Here is a 25,556-nt window from a genome sequence, read left to right as displayed (position 1 = left end):
TGCATATACATATTCTCGCTCGCTCACTCTCTCCCTCCCTCCCTCCCTATATGAGAGAGAGGGAGGGAGAGAGAGAGGGAGGGTCAGATACACTGGGCTAAACAATCTGGACGCTGTCTTGATGTTGTTAATGATTAAGTAACTGATTGATTTACTGAAGATGCTCTGATTTGTCAATCAAATCACTGGTCACCAACAAACAGTGAAATGGCTGTTTATAATAACCGAGTTTTATTTTAGAATGAAACTGCAGATACCTCAGAACTGTGATGGTCTTATACCACATGCAAGTTATTCAAACCTATTCTTAATTCTAACAATCTGCAAGCCATATGCAGGCTTTGCATGGCACATATTCTTTAGTGCTTCACTGGATCCAGGTAATGAATGCAGGGACCTCTGATATATAGCACATCTATCATTCTTAATAAAAACCCTACCCCCTGACAAAAAGGCAATGCCTGTAAGGAAGTTACGCCTTTGTTAGGGAGCAAATTGGAACAAAAGAAATATTAATCAAACAGGCAGAAGTAAGCAGGGTTCTAGGCAATGAATATACGGAGGGAAACAAACTCAAGGAATTAAATGAATAGGGAGAAAGAAAGGATCACCATCTAAACCCAGTTAACACTCTCAGGAAATTAAAAGAGCCTCTCCTGGTATCTGCCTTCCAGTCACTTCTTTCTATTTTCTCCAATAGGGCTGCTGAAAGCTGGAATTTTTTTTAAAGGCATATAGTAATTTTACGTAGTAATTTAAGGCATTGGATTAGAAATGGGGAAAGTGTAAGATCTATTTCTGCCTTGGGCAGGAATCCAACTGGATGTCTTTGAGCCAGGCATTCTCCCAGCCCTGGGAAGAGACAATAAACAACAGAATGGTCAATGTCTGGAATACACTACCTGAATCTATGGTTTCTTCCCCAAACCCCAAAAACTTTAACCTTAGACTGTCTACTGTTGACCTCATCGCCTTCCTAAGAGGTCTGAAAGCGGCGTGCATGAGCACACAATGTACCTACCATCCCTGTCCTAATGTTCCCTTTTATTCGTATCCATTTCATGTAGTGATAATCCTGTTTATACTTATATCTGTTATCTAATATATGCTTGACAAATAAATAAAATAGATAAATCAATGGCAAACCACTTTCTTGCCAAAAAAAAACCCTACAGAGGCTTAGTGCAGGAAATCACCAGGAGTCAAAACTGACTTGAAATCACGTACGAACATATACAGCAGGAAAGAAGGAGCAATCTCAAGTGGGTGTGCCTTCAAGGCAAGTCAGGGTCAAGGAAGAAGTTCTGGGAGTCTTCCTAATCAAGAATTTCAGGCTGAGCATTTTTTTAAATTGCTGCATTTAAATAAATTGGGTGGGTGAAGTTGAAATGTATTTGAATATTAGTAGTCCCAGTTAGTAGTTAGGCTGTTGTTCTAAGCTCTGAGCTTCGCAATTTAGTTGCAAACATTTCATCACCATTCAAGGAGACATCATCAGTCCGCTTTGAATTGTGCTCATCTGTCAGTACATTGAGCTTTAAATACTTTTTTTATGTGATGCAAATGGGTGTGGATGTTGTTTGTTCGGCTATTTCTGAGTCATGATCTGATTTCGGACTGTTTGATTGGCTGGCTGTTGTTACTGCAGCATGGTCTTTGGTTTTAAGTACCATCTATGTGAGGTAAATTAGTGTTCAGATCATGGCAATTTGGTTGCAAACCTTTCATCACCATTTGAGGAGACATCGTCAGTGCGCTTTGAATTGTGTTCATCATGTCATGGGCTAGTTTCAGATTGTTTGATTGGCTGGTGGCTGTTAACTGAGACATGGTCCGATTTCTTGTGATCTGATGGGTTATGAATAAACAACACTAATTTACATCACACAGACAGTACTTAAAACCAAAAATAATGCCCCGGTAACAACAGTCAGCCAATCAAACAGTCTGAAATCAGATCATGACTCAAAAGTAGCCGAACAAATAACATCCACACTAATCTGCATCACATAAAAAAGATATTTAAAGGTCAGCGTTCTGACAGACGAACACAATTCAAAGCACACTGATGATGTCTCCTCGAATGGTGACGAAACGTTTGCAACCAAATTGCCAAGCTCGGAGCTCAGAACAACAGCCTGGATATCTTTGTCTTTGGCATTTTTGCCATCTATAATGAACGTTGAAGCTCTCCTATTTGGTGGTGAGAGAAAACATTTCTCAATTTTCTTCAACCATATTTTATAGCTACATCTTCCAGGATTATAACTTGAGGTTAAAAATAGCTTCTGGAGAACCTCAGCACAAATTAGACTCTAGGGTGATAATATCTCTCAATAATTCGACCAAACTGCAATTCCCAGGGTCCCTGAGGGTAAACATTAAATGCAAATTGGCCCAAGGAGCGATTCAAACATAAATGCAATTCATATTTCAAATACAGACAGAAGGGTTAAAACAAAATCTGCTAAAGAATGACCATTCATTTCCCATTTGGGGAAAGCTTGAACATATTTACCTTGATTTGCAAATTCCCCCGGCACACCAATACATACTCTCCAATCTGTTGCAGCAGCTGGTATGTGGTTGAACTGCACTGTATCTTGAGAGCTAAAGGGAAAATGAGAAGCGGTGTTGCCATTATTTTCATAGTTGAAAAATCCATTTTCAAAGACAATGAACAATATATATCCTGACTCTTAAAACAGCTCATGCTTCTACTATTATGCTAACCTTCAGTCTTACTCTGAAAGCATCTTGGAATACACATAACAAAAGTAGACATACACATAACAAAAGTCAACAAAAGCTCAAAGCCACAGCTCTACATCTGATAGTATTTGTTAAGGTCTTATAATTGTTGACAGAATGATTCTTTTACCTGCCAAGGAGTGCTTCCGACTTACATATAATTTCACTTGGAATTTATTGCTATTCATTGTGTAAACAGCAAATATAAAATCTTCCTCTATATTAGGGGTGTCAAACTCAAGGCCCGTGGGCCCATAGGGTGCTTAGATCTGGCCTGCTGGGCTGCCTTGGAAACAGGAAATGACCAACCCCCAGTGCTTCTGCCAGTGAAAACAGAGCTCGGGGGGCTGTGTGCGGCTCCCTGGTCTCTATTTTCAGCCGCAATGGCATCATGCAGCCTTCTGCCAGCAAAAATGGAGCTCAGGGAAGCCGTGTGTGAGGGGCCCCCCACTCCAATTTCGCTGGCAAAGGGCTAGCACAACAAACTAAAAACAAAAGAAAAGGAGAAATGTTTCCCCTTTTGCATTTGAGCATGCAAGAAGGGATAGGAAAGGAGAAAGGGAAAAAGGAAAAACAAAGAAAAAGAAGGAAAGAGAACAAGAAAGGAAAAATAAGGAAAGACGGAAAGGAAGGATAAGGAAGAAGGAAGGAAAAAGAAAAGGAAGGAAGGAAGGAAGGAAGGAAGGAAGGAAGGAAGGAAGGAAGGAAGGAAGGAAGGAAGGAAGGAAGGAAGGAAGGAAGGAAGGAGATTATAATGAGAGTGAGGGAGGGTCTGAGGGAAGTTCTATCTTAGCACTTGGCCACCACAGGTGCCCCCAACACAAGTGATGTAAAGCTGGCTAGCCCACCCCGCCACGCCCGCCCCTGCCCCCAGCCACAACCCAGACGCGGCCCTCAGTGAAATGGAATTTGACATTCCTGCTCTATATTAACCCTTTTATGAAAATTAAGAAATGGAAAAGCTTAATATCCTTCATTTCAAGACATGGGGTTGCTAAATAAGCTTAAGAAGCTCAGTAAAAACACTAATAACTTAAAATTCATGGTCTAACCGAACAAGAGAATTGTAACTCATTCAGGCATCTACAGGAAAACTCTGTGACATAATATATCTAGGAAAGCATTTGGTAAAGTACCATGTAATTTTCTGATTAGCAAGCTAGTTACTATTGATTGGATGGCATCAGTAGTGGGATTCAATTTTTTTTACTACTGGATCTGTGGGCATGGCTTGGTGAGCGTGGCAGGGGAAGGACACTGTAAAATCTCCAGTCAGAGGTGGTATTTGCTGGTTCTCTGAACTATTCAAAATTTCCGCTACCGGTTCTCCAGAACTGGTCAGAACCTGCTGAATACCACCTCTGGATGGCATGTCTATATTGTAGATCTACAACAAACTTAAAAAGTAAAATTAAAAATATTCATCAGTGGTTGAAAATAAATCAAAGGAAGCAAACTGGGCATTTGATGTTTGGTTCTGGCCACAACACTGTATTCTACATTTTTATTAATCACTTGGATAAAAAAAGTGAAAAGTGAATGCTTTTTAAATTTGCAGGCAACACAAATTATATGAGAAAGCCAATGTTCTAGAGATAGAAGCAAAATTCAAAATTACCTTGTTAGACTAAACATGTGACTTGAAAATAATAAAATGAAATTTAGTAGAGAGTTTCTTGGTTAAGAAAAAGACATCAAAAATACAAGTAGAGAATAGAGGAAACTTGTTTACTAATGATATGTCAGAAAAGAATAGCAGGTGATCAGAAACTGAATACGACTTAGCAGTGTGAACTGGATTTAAATAGGATAAATGATGTTCTACATTTCATTAATAAAACTACAATTTCCAAATCATGGAAAGTTGTAGTTTTCAGAACTCTTGATCAGAACTCTTTTAGTACTATGCCCAGTTCAGGACACTGTATTTTTAAAAAAGGATGCCTAGACAAAAGAACCAGATACAAGGCAAGGGAACAAGAAAGTTTAGAAACAAAATCATATAAGGAGAGATGGACAAAGAGAAGATATATTGGCATTTTCCAATACTTGAAGGGATGTCACAAGGAAGATTAAGGTTCGTTTTTTATTGTTCCAGAGTCCCAGACACTGTAATAGACAGGAAAAAGATTTCAGTGGAATGGTAGGAAAAACTAATGATAAGAAGAATTTGATAGCGGAAGTAGATACTAAGGGAGGTAATGATTCATCGGTTGTCTTCAAGCACAATCTGGACAGTTAACTTTCACAGATTTGGGGACTTCTTCCAGCTCTATGATTCTCTTGCAGAGCTTTCCCCAACTCTATTGTTTTTAAATGCATCCCTCAACCTCAAGAATTCTTTGGAGGACACTATTTTAGGAAACATTAACCTAGAAGATAACACCTAATGTTTGAGATTTTTTTACTGAGTATACCGCCTCCAAGTAAAGAGAGGAATTTGCAGCTCTAAATTTGTTAATCTAAGTCGGGTGGGGAAGTATGGCCCTTTTATGACTTTTGTGGCTCAGGAATTCTGGGAGTTGAAGTCCATAAAAGGGCTATAATTCCCCACCTCTGATCTAAAACAGGGATTTAGGACTGTTTTCTATGGCTTTCTTAGACATATTTGTAGTTTTGTAATAACAGTTTAGGATGGCACAGCCTTGCAGACAATCCTTGACTTATTATTGGTTGTTTAACAACCATCCATGTTATGGCAGCCTCTGGAAAGCTGCTTTATGGCTCATAAAGCATAAGACACTTCCAGCCATTGTAAAATGTCACGTGATTTCATTTGGGGGACTGAGCATCCAGCTTGCATTTATGACCAGTTGCAGCATCCTGCAGTCATGTGATTGATGGCATATTTTGCTGGTTTCCAGCATTTTATTATTTTGCCCATTTCTGGCAAACAACCATGTGATTCACTTAATAACTGCATGACTCAGTTTTTTTTACCATATGATTCACTTAATGATTGCCATCAAAAAAGGCAAAAAAATCAGGGCCAATCACAAGGGTGCATTGACTTACATCCTCAATAACGTACGGCCAAAATTGTCCCAAATGTGATTGTAAGTTGAGGATTTCCTGCACTTTATTAGAGAAAGATGCAACAATTTTCCAAACAACTCTATTTCTCTTTATATAACTCCATATCTGAATTAATCAAATAATAATAATTTAAGCACAAGATCACACAGACTGCAAAGAACAGCATGGCAAACCAGCAGCAATGGTGAATCGGAAGAGCTGCAAGAAATACCCTTTGCCTGCCATCAAGAACTGGTGGGACCATAAAATAGAGAAAGACGTAGAAAATGAAGAAGCTAAAGTGCTTTGGGACTTTACAATTCAAACTGACAGACACCTGCCACATTACAAACCCAGATTTAACAATTGTCAATAACAAAGACAGAAATTCTGGATAGTGGACATGGCAGTACCTGGAGACAGACAAAAAGAAGAGAAAGAACTGGACAAAATCTAAAGTACAGTCTTGCCAATAGAAATAGAATGACTGTAGCAAAAAAAGAAAAGGTAGTACCAATACAAATAGGTGCCTTGGATACAATCCCAAAACAACTGGAGCACCACTTGAATACCATAGACATTGATAAATTCACCATCAGTCGATTGCAAGTATCTACATCCTGCAATGGATACCTCTAACATCACCAAACATCCACATTTGCCTATTCCAGGTCCTTGGGAATGACTCAATAGGTGGACAAAAATGCCCAATCCAGTCTGAACATCTGGCTGATTGTGCAATGAATATAAATCAATTTATATAGCCAGTGCCACCCATTTCAGCAGTGACACAGGGAAGTACACAGTAATACAATTTTAAAATGGTAAACATACAGCAGCCAAGATCATTAACCATCATTCACATAGCCAGGAGAAAACACACAAAGGCAGAACCAGGGCCAAGTCTCTAAGGCCCAGTGGTGGGCTGCAGCCAGTTTGGACTGGTTCTCGCTACCCGGTAGTTCTGACTATCAGCTGGCCCCACCCACCTGCTCTAGCCTGTTCTATACAGGGGTGGGATTCTACCAGTTCGCACCTATTCGCTAGAACCAGTTGTTAACATTCTAAGCAGTTCGGAGAACCGGTTGTTAGAAGAAATTACTGGCCTAATCCTGTAAGGAAGGCAGGAAGGAAACAGTCCGGTGTTGCTTACAGAAACTGCCTCTCCGTTAACCCTTATTACACTCTTATTACATTCTTGGCTCTGGAACTTCTCTGGAGTTTTTTTTTCCTCCTTTGCTGGTACTTTGCTTGTGTGAAGTGACCATTCAAAGTTACAATGGCACTGAAAAAAGTGACTTACGACCGTTTTTCACACTTCCGACTGTTGCAGCATCCCCACAGTCATGAGTGGCCAGGTGCGTGCCTCGATGTGAGTGATATTGAGTTGGCCACGCCCAGCCAGTAATATGACCACCAAGCCATGCCCACCAACTTAGCCACGCCCACAGAACCAGTTGTTAAAAAATTTGAATCCCACCCCTGGTCCTATATGTCCTTCTTTTTGGCTCAGCTGAGTCACGCGGCACAGCTGATTTCCACGCCTCAGGGCTGCCCTAGAAGGTAAGCAGCTGAGGTTCAAATTGCTGTATTTTGAACGCTGTGCGCAAGTGAAGCGCATGGTCACAGAGTCAGTTGTTAAACCAGTTGCAGCCCATCAATGCTAAAGCCATACTGAAGGCCAGCAGGATCAGAGACAACCTAAACTCTGAGGGATAATGTTCAAGGGGGCAGGCACCATACAGGAATACCTCATCCTCTGTGCCCTGCCGCCCACAGTTTCTTAGCCAAGAAAACCTGAAAAAATACCCATCCTGCCAGGCTAAGTCAGGAAAGAAATCTGAAGTGGCACCAACTCATAGCTCACTGCTTGATTGTACTGTTAAATACTGCACTTCACCTTCACTGGTAGATTCCATCCTGGAGGCCGTGTTGACTGTGTCCCCAAATAGGCAATACCGTGGCATTTTGGTTCCAACAATTCCTGCCACAACTGGACCTAAAGAAGGCAAGTAGAAAGATTCATTTCGCTCTTGTGCATCAATTACACTTTGTCAGAATGGAAAAGCTAGGCATATAGGTTACCCATATGAGGGGTAATTGCGTCAAATAGGACTAAAGAACAGGGAGCAAGATGTAAAAGAGAGAAGAAGGATAACAAGCGATGATCCAAATGACATAATTCTAAGAAGAAAGTAGATGCTTAGCTGATACAGCTACACTTGGAAAGAAAAGATAGATGGTACCCCATTAGTGCAGTAATTCAGAATAAAATCTACAAAGTTGCTTGTAATCATATAAATTAGTTGGTTGCAACTAGCAAGTAGTCTAAATTTAAGTACCAGAGTTAATGAAACTGAAGCAAATGAGGGAAATTCAATGACCGGTTCAAATGCTAGATCAAAACATTTAAGAATGTGAAACATAATGATCATTTACTTTGCGCCGATTCCAAGGATTACACTACTAGTTCTCCCTCCTATTACCACTTCTTCCCTATTATGAATGAAGGAAATCCACCTGCTGCCATTTTGTCACTAGATAGGTGACATGGCTAGTGCTTCCAGTACCCATATTTCACCTTTGCCAATGCAACATTCATTACCAGTATTAGTCTGAAAGGTGAACAGCCCAATACCTGAGTGGATTCCTGCTCGGATTTTAAGCTGAGTCTCAGGCTTGTGTGGAATCTTAAATGTTTTGCACACCAAAACAAGCTCCAGAGCCATGCTTGCAATTTCACTGGCATGACAAATGCCATTTTCTCTTGGCACTCCCGATACTACCATATCTGAAAATAACATTAAGTACATAAACGTGGACAATTATAATCAATATTCATATCCCAGTTGCAATTTCACACATACATATAAACGAACCTCAACACGTATACAGTCCATAGCATCAGGCAGCACTAAATGGCATTCCCATAGTCTCTATGAAAAATCAATAGCAAAAGTAAATCACTTATTTATAAAAACTATTTCTGGAAGTTTTGTACAAAAAGAAGTAACTATTTGTTTGAGAAGAGCTTTGCAGTTAAGAGAAAGAGTTCCTGGGGAATTTATATTAATTCATAAATATAAAATATAACCATTTTTGGCATGATCAAAACATTCATTATGGTAGGGAAATCATAAATTGAATGGACAGATTTTTAAGTATTTAAAGTATGAAAAATAATTCTAGAACACTGCCCTATAAAACCTTCAGAAAAACATACCAGAATTGCACATGCTTATACGCAAAACAACTCGCACACCAGGAAAGCAAAATATTCTGATTATTGAATTATAGCAGCCATTGTTAAGAAGTTTTCACCTCCTATAGAGTTAGCCAAACACAAAGATTCTTTAACCAAACACTAGTATGGCTAGATGTATCTATCTCATCTTGGCACTGTATTAATATTTTAAATAGTTACATCTCAAATCTACCAATCTCTCATTACATTAAAATGATTTATTAAAATACAGATACCAAGCTGTTTTATGACCCAAATAATTCCGAAATATTTAAAAATAGACAAAGGGGCTTCATAAGCTGTGTAAAAGGCAAAGCCAGTTTTGATATGTACTTTCATTATCCAAACCCGAATGATGGGACCGTTTGTGAAATGCATTGTAAACATTCAAAGTACTTCCTTTGCATTCATTAGTTGGATCCAGTTTATAATAATGGTAATTAAGTTAGTCTTTATTAGCATAATCACAGCAATTTCACTGAGTCAATTTGAAATATAACTATGCCTAACTCTGTAGTTATGCTTCAACATGATTCAGTTAAATTGCTGGGATTTATGTTAATTCATAATATAAATGAGTATTGCAATTCATCATAACAGAAAGACATTAGTTGCATACATTAGTTGCATGACATACACCAATGCCCTGCTCCTAGTGACATGTGTTATTCTGCATGTCACTCTTAATCTTTTCTTCCATGCCTAACATTGATTGACCCATTCATTTTAATGGCTGTAAACCATTCACATGACAGCTATCTTAATCCTAAAATCCTCTGGCTTTTAGTTAAGCCTAGATGCTAAATAATTGGAAGAAGTCCCAGTATTCTCTGCAGGAACAGCCTATCCTCAGAATGCTCTGCTGGAAAATGTAACCTCCACATGGCTGTGAGAACAACTGAAAACCACAACTCATTCACCTTACCACTGTACCTATAATAAATAACTATTAATCCTCATTCTTTCGATCATCATCTTTATTTAATCTAAATGGATCATCGTTTGCATTTTACTGAATCATGATTTAATAATATTAATACAGTTTGTTGAAATCTCCTTTAATTTTACCACCTGAAGTTATTGGCTTCTGTTACCTAATAGTAAGGTTTAGAACTAAAGACAGTTTGAACAACAGGGATATACATGTATGTATGTATGTATGTATGTATGCATGCATGCATGTATCATGCATATATATGTATTTAACTCACAGGCATCTCCTATAGTTTCAACTTTGTAGACATCATAATTATCTATGATTTCATCAAAAGTGGTGTAGAGTTTGTTTAAAAAGTCCACGACCTGGTAAGGTGTACTGGTGCTGGAGAGCTGCGTGAAGCCAACAATGTCACTGGAAAGAAGAAAGAAGCAAGTAAGTCATAGTGTGTCCTATTAGGATTTCAGAATGTTTTGAAATTGACATGAGATTTTCATGACATGTTGCAAATTCTGAACACAGAACAGTTTCCTCCTCTACCACCATTAATCACCACTTTTCTCTGTGCACCTTCAAGTTAGGCCTGGAGACTAAAAGACATGAAGAACGGCTGCAGGATTTGGGTTTGGTTAGTCTAAAGAAAAGAAGAATTAGGGGTGACATGATAGCACTATTTCAGTATTTGAGGGGCTGCCACAAAGAAGAGGGGGTGAAGTTATTCTCCAAAGCGCCAGAGGGCAGGACAAGAAACAAGGGAGGGAAACTATCCAAAGTGAGAAGCAACCTGGAATTAAGGAGAAACTTCCTAACAGTGAGGACAATTAATCTGTGGAACAGCTTGCCTCCAGAAATCGTAGGCCTCCATCACTGGATGTTTTTAAGAAGAGTCTAGACAGTAATTTACCTAAAATGGTATAGGTTCCTGCTTGAGCAGGGGGCTGAACTAAAAGATCTCCTCTTCCAGCTCTGTTCTACTCTACTCTATGCTACTCTACTCTATTGTATTGTTGATTCCAGGTGATTTTCTAGATTAGTCCCTGAAGTATTCTTAGCACTAATGAGGATAATGTTTGCAATCTAAGAGAGCACCAAAGATCTTTCGGCAACATGGCAGAAGTGGTTTGCCATTGCCTACTTCATAGGGCTGAGAGACTGGCGCAAGGTACCCAGCTAGCTTCACGCCTAAGCTAGGACTAGAAATCACAGTCTCCCAGTTTCTAGCCTCCTCAACCACTATATCAAACTGCCTCTCACTGCCACCCCTAAATACGCTGTAATAATTGGTTGCCAATTTTCAGTCAAATAAATGGCAAACTAAATTGTAAAGGAAAGCACGACCAGCATTTACAAACTGTTAGGGATTTGTAGGGATTAATAATGTCATGGCATCTGCTGGATGAGGAAGTATCAAGGATTATGGAATTCAATTTAAGAAATATTATATCCAATGTATGTACTCCATGAGTACTTTTGGAGGCTGTGGCTGTTTCAAAGCACTTTTGTAGCAGAAAATAAGAAACAGATTATTTCTGAGTTGTGCTTCAATGTTTCCGTTCTCAGCAGCCTCAATTTCTTTCTTAATAACTTCTAATGTTATTACTTTGGACTGTAGTTTGAAGAAGGGCATGTAAGTCAGAAGCCTGCTGAATTGCAGCAGCAAGTAATATAAATAACATAAAATATCACTCTTCTATTGAAAAAGACAACCGTGTTTGTTATTTTATAAATGCTCTTAGTCTGTAAAATGACATTTCTACAGAGATATGCTAGTATACAATGTAAAGACTGAATTAGTTGATGAAAGGCAGATAAATTAAATGAAATTTTAATTGGTTGGCAATTTCATTCCCCGTTATGTAACAGTCTAGTCAATTGAGGCTTTAGCATTTCTGCATTCCAACTGCTTTGTCGCTACCCACGGACACATGTGTTCAGTTTTCATCATCAGCACCAATTATGTGCGCTGTATGAATATACATTTGTATTCCATACAACATGTAATTCTACTTCTACTCTTAATGAGTATATGTAGAATTCTAAAACTCATAGGGGGCAAACCCATGTCATTATCTAATGTTATTTCTGGTTACTCTAATTAAACTGAGTTTTGTTATCCAAGTGAAGTTAAATCCTGAAATCCATTCTTAACCTAGATTTTGTTTTGGCTTTACTTTTGATTTCCCAAGTATAGTAGTATTGCATTAGCTCTGCCTACTCTAAGCATTTACACTGAGAGAATCAATAGTTTTGAGTTTTGGTTTCGTTGCTCAAGTGTTGCTTGAGTTAATTCCATCCATATCAATTGCATTAGCATTTTTTTCATTAACACTTGAGAATTGAAAATGAACCAAGAAGATGTTTTAATGAAATTAAAACAAGTACGTGTAAACTATACTGCCCTAATCCTGTAATGTAGTTGCTGAGATTCCAGCAGGTCCCCTAGTGTCAAAGGATGTTGTGAATCTTCCATTTTTTTTAGGACAAAAAAGCCAAAGGGGGTGTGTGTGAAGGGGAGGCCATGCTGAATCATTTAAATTTAATTTACAAGGAGATTAGATAACCTCTTATCTATATATTAGGTTTACATCTGCTCGGTATATAAATCTCTCAGAGTTGTTTTCCCAGTTAGGTATAAATCATGCCCATCTGCAGACAAGCAGATGTAAGCATAAATCAACAGACATTAACCTGCAGAATTTTAATGGACTTGCTTGCTGAATACAGAGATGTACAATTCAGGCCAGTTGTTTGTTTGTTTTTTACAACAGAGGTTTCTCTTAAGAAGCAAAGATCAAATAACCGTTACATAAAACTACTGTGAAGATTATTTCTGTATAATAATTAGAACAACTTCTTTCTTTCTGCTAACATGGCACTATCTCAGTTCCAACATCAAGAGCTTTTAGGATCATACAATTAAAAGAGAAAAGAGAAGACCTGCTAGAGAATACCCATATATCCACCCTCATTTGTTCTGTTTAGCCTGTTAGTAATCGGTCCCTTCAAACTACTTTCAATACACAGCTAATGAGCTTCCCCCCAACCCTCTCTTTTTCCCAAAACAGGAAACCCAATCAAGACCCAGTCCTTAGCATGGAAAAATAGGATGGTTTAGCAGCTGTTTAGATTGTCCACAACGAGGTCTCTAAGGGTTCCATGATACCTTGATGGTGTTCTATGACAGAGAGGGAAATGGAGATGTGAACGTGGCCCATTTTCTCACTAGAGTTTTGCCTCTTGATGAGGAGTTCTGAGATTGTTTTTTTTTTAAACCAAGAGGTTCCGTAGCCTGAAACAAAAAATGTGCATACGCCAGGCATGAAGGATTTCCTTGAAGTAATGAGACTGGTGCCAGCCTACCTAGTCAGCTCTCCCCAGGCGTTTAGAAGTGCCTTGTGGGAGCCAACAGGATATCCAAACCAACATATCCTCTATGTGTACATACTGCATTACATCCCCCCAAAGGATGTTATCCAACTCTTTCTTTCAAAGTCCAACGTGGAATGAATATGCACATAGATAAATAACATGCACACAACATTGTTTCTTTTAATATAGATCATTAAGTATAGTCAAGATGGTAGAAGAATATTTTACTCATCATAAGGACAAATAATAGGTGTGTTCCAATTTGTGGGTTGGTTTTTTAAAAAACAGATAAATAGGCACTGTGTTCTTGTATAGTAGCTTTTCTAAACTTCAACATAGTATGCAGTGCTGTAACTATAATGCCAATTGTGAGAAGATGTAAATGTCTGCCTATAATGTAATTTACAGAACCTCCTTTCAATCTTTCGAAATTATGCACGCACTCCAATTAGCTTGCAATTTAAAAGCAGTTCTTACTTACCTGAAAAATATGGTGGAATTTACATAACTTTGGGCCTGTGGTGGTTTCCCCTGCCTTAAATCATCTGCAACCTGTTTTGGCAACATACCTGTTTTACATAATTAATGCAATTACTATTGCTATCATAACATGGCAATTGAAACAGAAATATGTCCACAGCGGGAAAACTATACCCACTTGAAATATGCAAGTATTTCATTACAGAAAATAAACTGCAGGTAGTCCTCAACTTACAATAGTTCATTTAGTGACCATTCAAAGTTACTGAAAAAAGTGACTAATGACTGTTTTTTCAGAGTTGTGACCTTTGCAGCCTCCCATGGTCATGTGATCAAAATACAGATGCTTGGCAATTGGTTCAAATTTATGAAGATACCTTTTGGGACCTTCTGAACAAGCAGAGTCAATGGGGTAGCCAGATTCACTTAACAACTGGGTTAGTAACTTATCAACTGCAGTGATTCACTTAACAACTGTGGCAAGAAAGGTTGAAAGATGAGGCAAAACTCACTTAACAAATGTCTCATTTAACAACAGAAATTTTGGGTTGAGTTGGGGTCGTAAATCGATGACTAACTGTATGTTTCTGTCGTGCCCCTGTCAGAATCTGATTCTGAGGGGGAGGCCTGAGCAGGGAATGGGGGTGTGAAAGAAACTGGGGAAGGGCACAGTCTGGCTGGGCAGAGCAGGAGAGAGGTAGAGCAAGGCAGAGGGAATTCAGAGGAAGATCCAGGCCCACCCCCTCTTCAACCTAGCAGGGAGGAATGGAGAGGGGAGCAATGTGAGTTGCGTGGCTTATGGGGGAAGAAAGGGCCCCGATTCCCTTCATTAGCTGCAGCTGGGAACACAGTGTTTCAAAAGGGAGTTTGTGCACAGCAACTTGTTGGAAACAAATCATGTATTATCTTGTTTTGTCGAGGCTTATCTGGGTTTCTGGTGTCTTCCCAACTGTGTGTGTTTTGTTGGCTTTTGAAGTCTGCAATTCCTTATCCTGCCCTGTCCAGTTAATTGCTGAGTGTGGTTTGTGTGGGTTTTTATTTACAGTTTATAAGTACTTTGTTTTCAGACTGAATTTCCTCCACTTAAAGACTGTTCTTAGGACAGTTTTTTCTCCAGACGAAGGTAACTGGACATTGGGGGCAAAGTTGGAGGTATTAAAGGGACTTTTCTTACTTATGTGACTGTCTTGCCTTTGTGCCATGTCCTGGGTCATCACAGTTTCAATTTACATCAAGAACCTTGAACTAGTTCCTTTATTTTAGCACTATCAAATGGATATGAAATTTCTTTTCCATTTCTCAGGTTTCTAGCTATTAAACCAAAACATCCTAAAATGTACTATATACTGAGATCACTGGGACACTTTGAAAACAATATATTGAAGCTTTAGAATTTTCTTTGATGTTTTCACTACAAGCTGAACTTACAACTTATGCCAGTTTAGCAATTTAACTGAGTTAATTGTACACCTGTTAAGCAATGCAAGTAGCAAAAACTAAGTGAAAATGTCAAAGAATTCTCCCTGGTATATAATTTGGCCGAATCTGAATGATGATGCTCAAAGAACAAACAAATTTAAGAACGTTTCCAATGGAAGCTTAATAATACAAATCCTTATTTGTCTACTTTCGACAAATATCAGCTTTCATTTGTTTCTTTTCCACTTTTTTTCTCTATCTTTACTAACTCACCCTATCTTATAAAATTGTAAAAAGGGGAAATCAGAATACTTGAATCACTGAGGAAATCTAAAATCTGTTTTCAACAGCATATATTAGTCACTATTTCTCAAAATAAATTGTATTCCTGTTGATGCTGATCACTTACTATACAGCAAACGGTCTGTCTTCTGTTTTTCATATGTTAAATCCTGTGTTCTTTCCGCCACTAACACTTCCAGGTGCTTGCTGTATTTCTCCATCTAGCCAAAATAAAAATGCATTCAACTCAAGCAACCACGGAGCATATTCAGTGAGAAATAATCACATTGCCAACAGGCTCTGAGAAAATTTTGCACAGCTTTGCCCACGCATCTTCTGCAACAAAACAGAGGTGTGCATCTGAAATCATTTTGATGACACATGGCAATGATTAAAATGCTTAAAGGGGGACCGCTTATATAGGCAGTCAAGAAATGTGCTTCAAAGAATACTTAAGCCTTGCCATCCAGCACTAGAAAGTGACTGTATTATGAAGTTACATTTCAAGTTGCCTTTTTATTTTCTCATAACTGATGCTATAGTATTGGAAACATTGTGGAGAAGAAGGAGAAAACTAACAACTTTCTCCTTAGTTTATCCATTATCATTTTTGGGCACTGGGCAACTGGAACAATTAAAATGTCTTGTTGACTGCTAGTAGATCTGGGCTGCAAAGTTTTGGATGACCACTAGGGAGCTGAAAAGAAGCTCAGAAAACTCTCTTTGGGACCGTCTACTAGATTAGAGGACACAAGATGTTTTGCAGTTTAGATCTGATAGCCCTAGTCTTTTTTCCCCCTTTCTCTTGTTTATTCCCCTTTCTCTCATTCTTAGGGAGAAGAGTTCCCAAACTCTACCCTTTCTCCACAAATGTGATAACAGTCCTGCAGGAGAGTCACAAATGCTAGTTCAAATGTAGTCCTTTATTTATTTACAAATGTCTCCGAAAATAAAAGCTTACTCTCTAGAAATTATGAAAGATGGATAATAGAAGGCAATGACTGAGCAATGGGATCCATCAAGAATATCAACAGCATAAGATGGATGCTTAAACATTTAGCATAATGTAAGCAGAAAGGTTGTATCACTCTTTACAAAACAAAATGCTTCCTGATTTATAGGTTGTGGCTATGATAGCTGTGGCTATTACTATATCATTTGGTTAAATTTAGCCACAATCTCACGCCAGATTATAATGGATTGTAAGAACAACCTTGAGGAGGAAAAGGAAGAGCCACAGCCAAGCGTTAGATAAAAGAAATTTCATTCCAAAGAAGAAGTTTAATTTGAGAGAGCATCTTAGACTAGTCTTGCAAGGCCAGGGATCTCTAAATTTGGCAACTTTAAGACTTGCAAACTTCAACTCCCAGAATTCCTCAGCCAGCCATGCTGAGGAATTATGGGAGTTGAAGTCCACAAGTCTTAAAGTTGCCAAGTTTGGAGAGTCTTGCTCTAGGTCAAGGCTGTCAAACTCCTGGCCTGTGCGCCGAATGTGTCATGCGCTGACCATGCCCATACCCTATTTAGCAAAGGGGGAAAAAGTCCTGATACGTCATGTGACGATGTGAGTTTGACACTCCTGCTCTAGGTCAAGAGAGGGAAGGGGGAATGACTATGTCACATAAGCCCACTGAGGTGTGCCTGTCACTCTCTCTGCCTCCATAGGCAAGCTGAAGTTTCTCAGTGGTATTTAAGAGTAGTTTCTTGTAGAGTGTGCTGAAGTAATCAAGCCATGAATTAACTAAGGCATGTGAATGATTGACTCAAGGGCATCCTAGTTTAGGGAAAATACAATTGGCACCCCAAATGAAACCAAAGGCCCTCCTGGCCACAGCCACCACCTGCTCCTCAAGCAGAACCAGAGGGGACTAACAGCTTGCATGCTACTTTTTAATGGAGAAATCAAACATTGCTCAAATGATCTTATGATCATTTGATACTCATCAGAATAGAATTTTAATTATAAATTTAGTATGCATATCCCTCACTGCATATCAGCCATAGTAGGAAGACCAGACCAGGAAATTAAGTCCACAGGAAGGTTAATTTTATTGGCCATGGCTATAAAAACAGAATTTTCCAAGTCTTCTTGTGCTGGGTCTCCTCCTCATATTCCTTATAGTTCAGGGCACTAGTGGGAGGTATCTATCTCAGCTGCTTCGAAAAATTATCACGTAGTTTTGGACTTAAAAAATGCCCCAGCCCTTTTGTGCCTGGGTAATGGTTCTTGCATCTCTCAATCAAGTAATCTGAAGTAATGTGAATACAGGAAAAGGGAGTATGAGAACTGAGAAAACGGAATGAGTAGCAGTGACAGATCTAAATTTATTTATGTATTTATTTATTTGATTTGTCAATCAAATTAGGCTTACTTCCAGATGCCGAGTCCAGCAGAGAGAACTATTGGAGTGGCATAGATGACATTTTGTTGGAAAATATCAATATGTTGGTAAAAGTTTGAGGACCTGCTTGTTTTTTATTGCTTTTTTCTGTGCATGACATTAGTTATCTCAATATTAGCAATGTTTAGCTGAATATGTTAGCAATTAATAACACATATGGAAGGGACCGCATTATGAAAGGTAACTATAGAACATTTTAATGATGTTCAAATGTATTGAAAGGTTGGAGACTTGGAAGGAAGAAATCTAATATAATTAAAGTAATAACCATGATTCTCACCAAAGTCATCATCATGTCAACTGGACTAACTTTGTTTGGGTTCATTTTACATAACAATTTCCTCACTTGCTCAAAAGTAAGTCTTTGTGATGGATTGCCTTTTCTACATTTCCGGATGAGCTGCCAAAAAAATAAAAGAATATAGTATAGTAATTCAGTCATTCCAGTTCAAGATACCTACCTTCTGATCTTTTCTTTCTATCATTCATCATATGTCATCCAATTAAGAATGTTGACAAATCCCAGTTTAATTCAACTCCAGACATAACCTATGTGCAATTCAGCCATATTTTCCTCAGTTTTAAACACTTCCTGGCTTTTTTACTACTAAATTTATCTCTCCCTCCCTCTCTCTCTTTTAGAAAAAAATGTTATGCAGCCCACTCAATCAACTCTGAGTTGCTAACTAGCAAATTATAAAGCAAATTATAAAGAAAAGTCAATCCTGACAAATCTGAATAACAATAACTAAAATACCTAAATCCTGTCTACTTAAATCAAATGCCCACTCAGAAAGGAGAGTCTTCATAGCTTTCTAAAAAGCCAGGAATCCACCTTTAAATCTCTCCAGACAAACTAGCCATCTAAAAATAAATAGGCACTTCCATTTACCTCATCAAAGTGATTTTCCCCCCCCACTTAAATAACATTTGAGCCAATCTGGATTGTGATTAGGTTGTGGGGGTGAGGGGTGGGTGGGATTTAACTTTTTTCCTAGCAACAGTCGCAATGATTCCTCTCCTCAAATCTATTATGAGCCCTGGATTTGATGGTATGAGGAATAGTGCTGGTTGGTTTTGCTTGTAACCTCCTTCCTGGACAACCTATTCTGATTGGTCACATCAAAATTGTTGTTCAATAAATACAGATACCTTAAATGTATTTCCTTTTATGTCTCATTGCATTCAAAGAACTGAAAGGATGATGATGATGATGATGATGATGATGTCAATGTCTATCTCTTGGATTTTATAACCATAGAGAGGATGGATAATAGGCATTAGCATTTGTTTGTGTATATATTAAGTAAGTTATTTAATACATGTTGAAGACTTTTGTAGGAAAAAAAAGGTCCATCATTTCAGTACCTGGAGTTAGTTTGGCTTTAATTCCCAAGAAATACTTCAGAATAGGCAGGGGAATGAATACAGCAGCTATTTGTACCTTATTAAAATATGCTTTATTATAGTATGCTATGCAACGGGTCATTGACAGGTGCTGCATTCACAGTTTCAAGTACCAAAAACGCATATTTTTTGGAAACACATTCAAACCACTGCACAGTTCTTTTATATACGCAAGTCACACGGGTGTCCATGATCGGTGGGGCTAATTATAAAATACGTATGCATGATAGTACAACAACCCTGACCTGCATTCTGGTATCACAGGGGAAATTCAAATGTAAGAAGATGGGATTCTCATCATGGCACTACAGTACTCCATCCAGAGACACTTGCTGAGATGGCTGGCCATAAAAATTGAACAAATAAATTCAAATACTGTAATTATTTTGACAAACTCTCACTTTAATGGGAATGCCTATGATTGATCTTGTTTCCTGTTACTTTTTATATATCAGAGAATTCACCTGAATTATTTTAAACTTCAGTTTTGAAACCAAGACAAATCAGAAATAAATCAGATTGTATGTTATTGATAATTTAATCAAATACCTATTTTTTAATTTATCTGGCTTTACAAATAGCATCTTCTAATATGAGTTAAAATAGACTTTTTACTGTTTTTGCTAGATATTCTCAGTGAAATGAATGAGGTGACAAGGAACTCTTGCTGGTGTTTTTTTAAATACTTAATATCCTCAATTGCTGAAGGCTTTGAAAATTGTAGGAGTGACTCTGGGAACAAAATAGTTAACTCTTGCATACCATTTCTCTGATCTATATAGTATATATCTCCTTGTATGTGTGTGTGTTTACAAACACACATATGCACATGCACACATTCTGGGAGATGTTCTTAGTTCATTTGGAAAAAATGCATTCTGTAGATAGATTACTGTATGGCTGAAATATCAGAGCAGTTGCTTCTAGGGTAATTAAACAAGAACAAGAATGAAATTAAAGTATGGCACAGTGATTCTTCAATGATGAGCAAACATTTGATTTCTTTTTTCTTTTTTTAAAAAAAATAGATCCAGCCTAAAGACATATCTTTTTGGCTCGCTGACAGCTATCTTTTAAATGGAAAAGCCAAAGCTCCATAATTATTAAATATGATTGTGGGACTGACAGATTATAACCAACAGAAGTCTTAAACCTCTAAGGACTGCAAATTAACTGCATCATTTGCTGCCTTCTGTTTCTGTGAGACAAGCTGAAATATCAGTTTGTGACAATAATACAATTTAAAAATATATATTAATGTCCTTCACTGTTCCATGACATTTAAATGAGAAATTGGAAGAGCAACATTAGTTGGTTTGTGTTTTTAATAAAAATAAAACATTTCATTTCTTTCAAAGGGAATATGCACAGGAATCATAAAAGTTGTCAGCTTTTATAGATTAAACTGTGTGCTTCATTTTCTCCTTAACAGCAACTGACTTGCAGATACTGTTAAGTACAGAGGGAGTATCAATATCATGAAATAATAATACTCATACTAAGGCACAAATAGCAGGCCCATATGGTGATTTTTAGGGATATAAATTACAAAGATACAGTAATTCACTCATAAAGAAGACAGAAAAGATTCCAAATGTTAAATTTACCTCTATATATTCTGTGGCACAGGGACAAGCATTTTCAGATTTTTCAGATATTAGTTCTGCCAAAGGGAGGCACAAAGAATATTTTTCTGAATGTGTATCATCCTTCTGCAAAACACAGACAATACTGGTGTTTTTTCACATATAGCTATACAAATATAGAAATAGACAGAGTGGGAACCTAGGCTATTGCAATCAGTGTTAAGAACCGGGGTGGTGCAGTGGTTAGAATGCAGTACTGCAGGCTAACTCTGCTCACATCAGGAGTTTGATTTCCTCAATCCTGACCGGCTCAAGGTTGACTTAGCATTCCATCCTTCCAAGGTCGGTAAAATGAGGACTCAGATTACTGGGGGCAATATGCTGACTCTGTAAACTGCTTAGAGAGGACTGTAAAGCACACTGTGGTACATAAGTCTACACTGTGGTATATAAGTCTAAGTGCTATTGGTATTAAGATGTTACGTGCATCAGGCCTCTCTTTTAGGAACTGAATGCTTCAGCTATCATTCTTTGCACAGTGCATTTAGCTTTATGGCCCTGCTTGTCAAGGTTTGTAGAAGGTAGATGTATGGACTCACAAACTGAGTTTGTTATGGTTATTATTGCAACTCTAGACTGGAAGTGATATTGCCCCTTTAAGAGGCAGATTTTGCACATTTGATCTATTATTGCACATTTCAGCCATTGCATGTAAACATTCTATATAGGAAGGTCCTTGCCCATCATTGGTGATCCCAGATCAAATTAAAAATTATGTAATTTTGAAGGGAAATTCTAGGTGCATTAATGAGCCATGGTGGTGCAGTGGTTAGAAGGCAGCATTGCAACTTCTGCTGACTGCTAGCTGCAGTTCAGCAGTTTGATTCTCACAGGCTCAAGGTTGACTCAGTCTTCCATCCTTATGAGGTGGGTAAAATGAGGACCTAGATTGTTGTGGGCAATAGGCTGACTCTGTAAACTGCTTAGAGAGGGCTGTAAAGCACTGTGAAGCGGTACATAAGTCTAAGTGCTATTGCCATTGCATAAATTATCCTTTAAATAATAAAGGATTTTGCTCTAATTTCTTTGGTTTATGTTTACTTCCTGAGTTGTATAAAGAGGCTTAGTTAGCTTTCTGGGAGTCTATTTTTACTTTAAATGTAGTTCATTAGTTTTATGCAGAGTGCTGGGTTGTGTTAATGTTGAATGAATTATGTCCTCTGCTTATACTGAATTGCCACAGCTAAAGAGGAAGCAGGTATCAGAAATCCAGTGGATATACACATTTACCCCAAAGTCTTCAAGGATACCAATAAGATTAACTTTAATGAAGAACCATATTTTATGGCATTTCTTACCAGTGATGGATCACTTCTTGTTGCTATTTCTAAAAGAATGATAGCATAGCTGTAGGATTGAAGCCAAAACATTATAAGATAAGAGGAAGTTATTAAAAAAATTGAAAGAAGTCAAACAGACTCTAATCTAGCTCAGACTAATTGCAACCGAGTCCTCTGAAAACAATACAACTTGAGTTTCCTTGCTTTCAAAGAGACAGTGCCATATAAATAAGATGAGCTGAATACAGTAGCCTTGTCTCTGCAATAGATCTCATTAATGAAGCCTTTTCATCACAGCGGATTGCTGCTTTGTCTCCTTTAAATATTTAGTCATCTTCCCTCACATAAACATTTCAGCCTATTAATCCTAGACTTAGTAACTGTAAACATATTGCAAATTTTTATGACATGTTACTAGTACGCTGATATTATTTCATGGTATCAATGTAAGAAGATATGCAGAATTACAAAGTATTGATTAGAAATAAATGACAACTATCTAGCATCTCCAGTTAGCCAGCAGGAGAATTCAAGTTCTCTGCACACTTTTTCTTTATAGACACATCTAAATGTATTTAAGCTTTGTGTACTACTAAAAAAAGGACCAAACAAACAATGTGGGCTTCAGTAAATTAATAATCACATCCAAATGTTAAATGAGTATTAAAAACATGCCAGAGACTCATACAAACTGTATCCTTTTCAGATAAGGATCAGACCTGGGTATGGAATGGAAATGGCTCTGGTCTGATGTTGAAGTCTGATGTTGGTGAGATGGTGGCTGTGCATCTACCCTTGCTTTACCTGACCTCTCAGTGGCTTTTGATATCATTGACCATGGTATCTTTCTAGATTGACTCAGGGGATTGGAGCTGGGGGGTACGGTGTTGGGCTAGCTTCCCTCCTTTCCTTGAGATTGATTTCAATTGGTGGTGACTGGGGAGAAGAGTTTCCACCTCCATCCCTATTCTGTAGGGTGTTGTAGGGATTGGTATTCTCCCCTCTTTCATTTAACATCTACATGAGATCACTGGATAAGCTCATACATCATCATGGGAAGAGATCAGTATGATGATATCACCCAATTGTACATCCCTGCCTCTGGATAATTAAGCAATGGATATCTTATCCTAAATCTGAATATTGTGAAGATATGGATGGGAAACAACAGTCTTCAACAGGTAAGACTTAATGGCTCTGGGTTTTGAGGCCCTCTGATCCTAGGACTATCCTATCTTTGCTACTGAATGGGGATGTATTGCCCCAAACAGACCCTATGTACAATGGGTGTGTGTGTGTGTGTGTCCTCCTGGACTCATGACTCCTTCTTGATGAGGTAGCAGTTGTGGCAAAAGGACCTTTGTGCAATTTCATATTGTGTACACATTCCTAGATCAAGAAGACCTACTCACAATCACTCAGGTCCTGATCACCACTTTGTTGGACTACTCCAATGAGTTCTACATGGGACTGCAAGCAGCTATGTGAGTCTCTTGCAGAATGTTCTTTATATCTCTACTCCTCAAGCGGCACTATTCACCAGTTTATTTTCAGGTTCAATTTCAGTGTGCTGATGTTGACCTCTAGAGTTCTTCATGGCATGGGACCAGGTAATTTGAAGGACTGCCTCACCCCAGTTTCATCTGCTCATCCCACCGGCTGCAGCAGAGAGGGTATGTTCAGGTGTCATCATCTAGGGAGCTACATTTAGTGGGCCCTGCATAGTGGGCCTTCTCACCCATATTGTGGAGTTTTCTCCCCACTGAAATGAGGTTGGTTTCATGTCTTCTGATCTTCCGAGCATCCACAAGACCAGGTTGTGTCAGCATGCCTAGGGACCTCGGAGATGGGTGAGCTAGTAAACTGGCTCCATTATTGTTAACATTTCTTCATCTACTTTTCACTTTAGCTTAGTTTTTTTTATAGCTTTTGATGTTTTAGTTCGGGGGGGTGTCTCCAAACGTGGCTACTTTAAGACTTGTCAACTTCAATTCCCAGAATTCTGGGAGTTGAAGTCCACAAGTCTTAAAGTTGCCAAATTTGGAGAGCTCTGATTTAGTTAATAATTATGATTTTTAGCTTTTTTATTTTTTTAAGATACAGAGTATAGAAGGGATATCATCCAAAAACACAAATGCATTTTCTAATGCTTAAACATACCATAAGTTATTTTCTCTAAACTAAAGTGTTCATAGCATGATACGGAATTACTGATGTTATGTAGAAGGGGGAAAGTATCCCTAGACTATACTATTGCACTCTTGTTATTTGAAAATGTGTTCCTCTACTCAGTGTTGCAGGTATTCAAATACTAAACCACTTGTCTAGAAGTGTATCCTGATCAGGGCTGGTGTTTCCCCATCTCAACAGCTTTAATGTCTTAAGGTTGCACAGACGTTAAAATTGCTGAGGTCTTAAAGTTGCTGAAGTCGAGAAACAATGATCTATGGCAAAGCTGGCTGAGGAACTCTGGGAGTTGAAGTCCACAAGTCTTAAAGTTGCCAAGGTTGGAGACCCCTGATCTATGGTATTAAAAGTGTAGCCTACTACAACAAACACTTCATTCCTTCCAGAGGTGGTATTCAGCAGGTTCTGACCAGTTCTGGAGAACCGCTAGTGGAAATTTTGAGTAGTTTGGAGAACCGGCAAATACCACCTGTGACTGGAGATTTTACAGCATCCTTCCCCTGCCACACCCACCAAGCCACGCCCACAGAACCGGTAGTAAAAAAAAATTGAATCCCACCACTGATTCCCTCTATTCCAAAATCTGAATGTATGCTTACTATTTTTTAATTTTCCATATATTCACTGAATCGGTTAAAAACACGTACATAGTAAGTACACATCCAAATTTTCCAAAAGATTTACCTTGCAGCAAGTAGAGGCTGTGTCAGCTTCTTTTAAGGATTCATGAAAACATAGTTTGACCAAGGGTGCCTAAATATTTGCGTGCAACATAAGCAGTTACGGTTTAGAGGATTTGAGGAGAGAGAGAGAAGAGAACATTCAACTGGCCTACCATTATTACAGTCCTTGCACCCCGTAGAGGGAATAATCTCACAATCATTTCCTTCATGGCAATCAGGATTATTCCCTCTGGCAAAGATACCTCCACGGCCACCCTGCTGATTCATCTTCTCGGTGATGAAATAGAATCAGACAAGGCTTAGATACAGAGGAGTCTTATCTGTAGAATGTGGAGGCTTAAGAAATGCAACCAGCACCCTCAGACACTGAGCAAATGCGTGAGATGACTAAGAGCTTAGATGGAGCTCAGAATGTTTGAGAATGGCTTATTGATTGGTCAGCAAATGAAATGGT

At 38.4% G+C, this 25,556-nt stretch overlaps 1 protein-coding gene across 1 annotated transcript in view; it reads right to left on the bottom strand.

Moving 5' to 3' along the window:
* LOC113444610 (atrial natriuretic peptide receptor 1-like) overlaps positions 1-25,556 on the bottom strand; it is a 64,443-nt gene that overhangs the window by 3,283 nt on the left and 35,604 nt on the right. The window contains exons 16-24 of the mRNA XM_026713442.2: positions 22,251-22,299; positions 20,914-21,018; positions 18,180-18,299; positions 15,625-15,718; positions 13,798-13,885; positions 10,222-10,361; positions 8,405-8,557; positions 7,667-7,765; positions 2,519-2,610 (exon numbers count right to left, since the gene is read on the bottom strand). Coding sequence (XP_026569227.2) covers positions 2,519-2,610; positions 7,667-7,765; positions 8,405-8,557; positions 10,222-10,361; positions 13,798-13,885; positions 15,625-15,718; positions 18,180-18,299; positions 20,914-21,018; positions 22,251-22,299 — 940 coding nt within the window. The remainder of the gene's footprint in view (positions 1-2,518; positions 2,611-7,666; positions 7,766-8,404; positions 8,558-10,221; positions 10,362-13,797; positions 13,886-15,624; positions 15,719-18,179; positions 18,300-20,913; positions 21,019-22,250; positions 22,300-25,556) is intronic.

Source organism: Pseudonaja textilis, chromosome 2, assembly GCF_049901715.1.
Source record: "Pseudonaja textilis isolate UNSWEBS1 chromosome 2, rPseTex1.2, whole genome shotgun sequence".
In the NCBI taxonomy this organism is placed as follows: Eukaryota; Metazoa; Chordata; class Lepidosauria; order Squamata; family Elapidae; genus Pseudonaja; species Pseudonaja textilis.
Note: the sequence above shows the minus strand (reverse complement) of the source record. Positions and strands in the feature narration are given on the sequence as shown.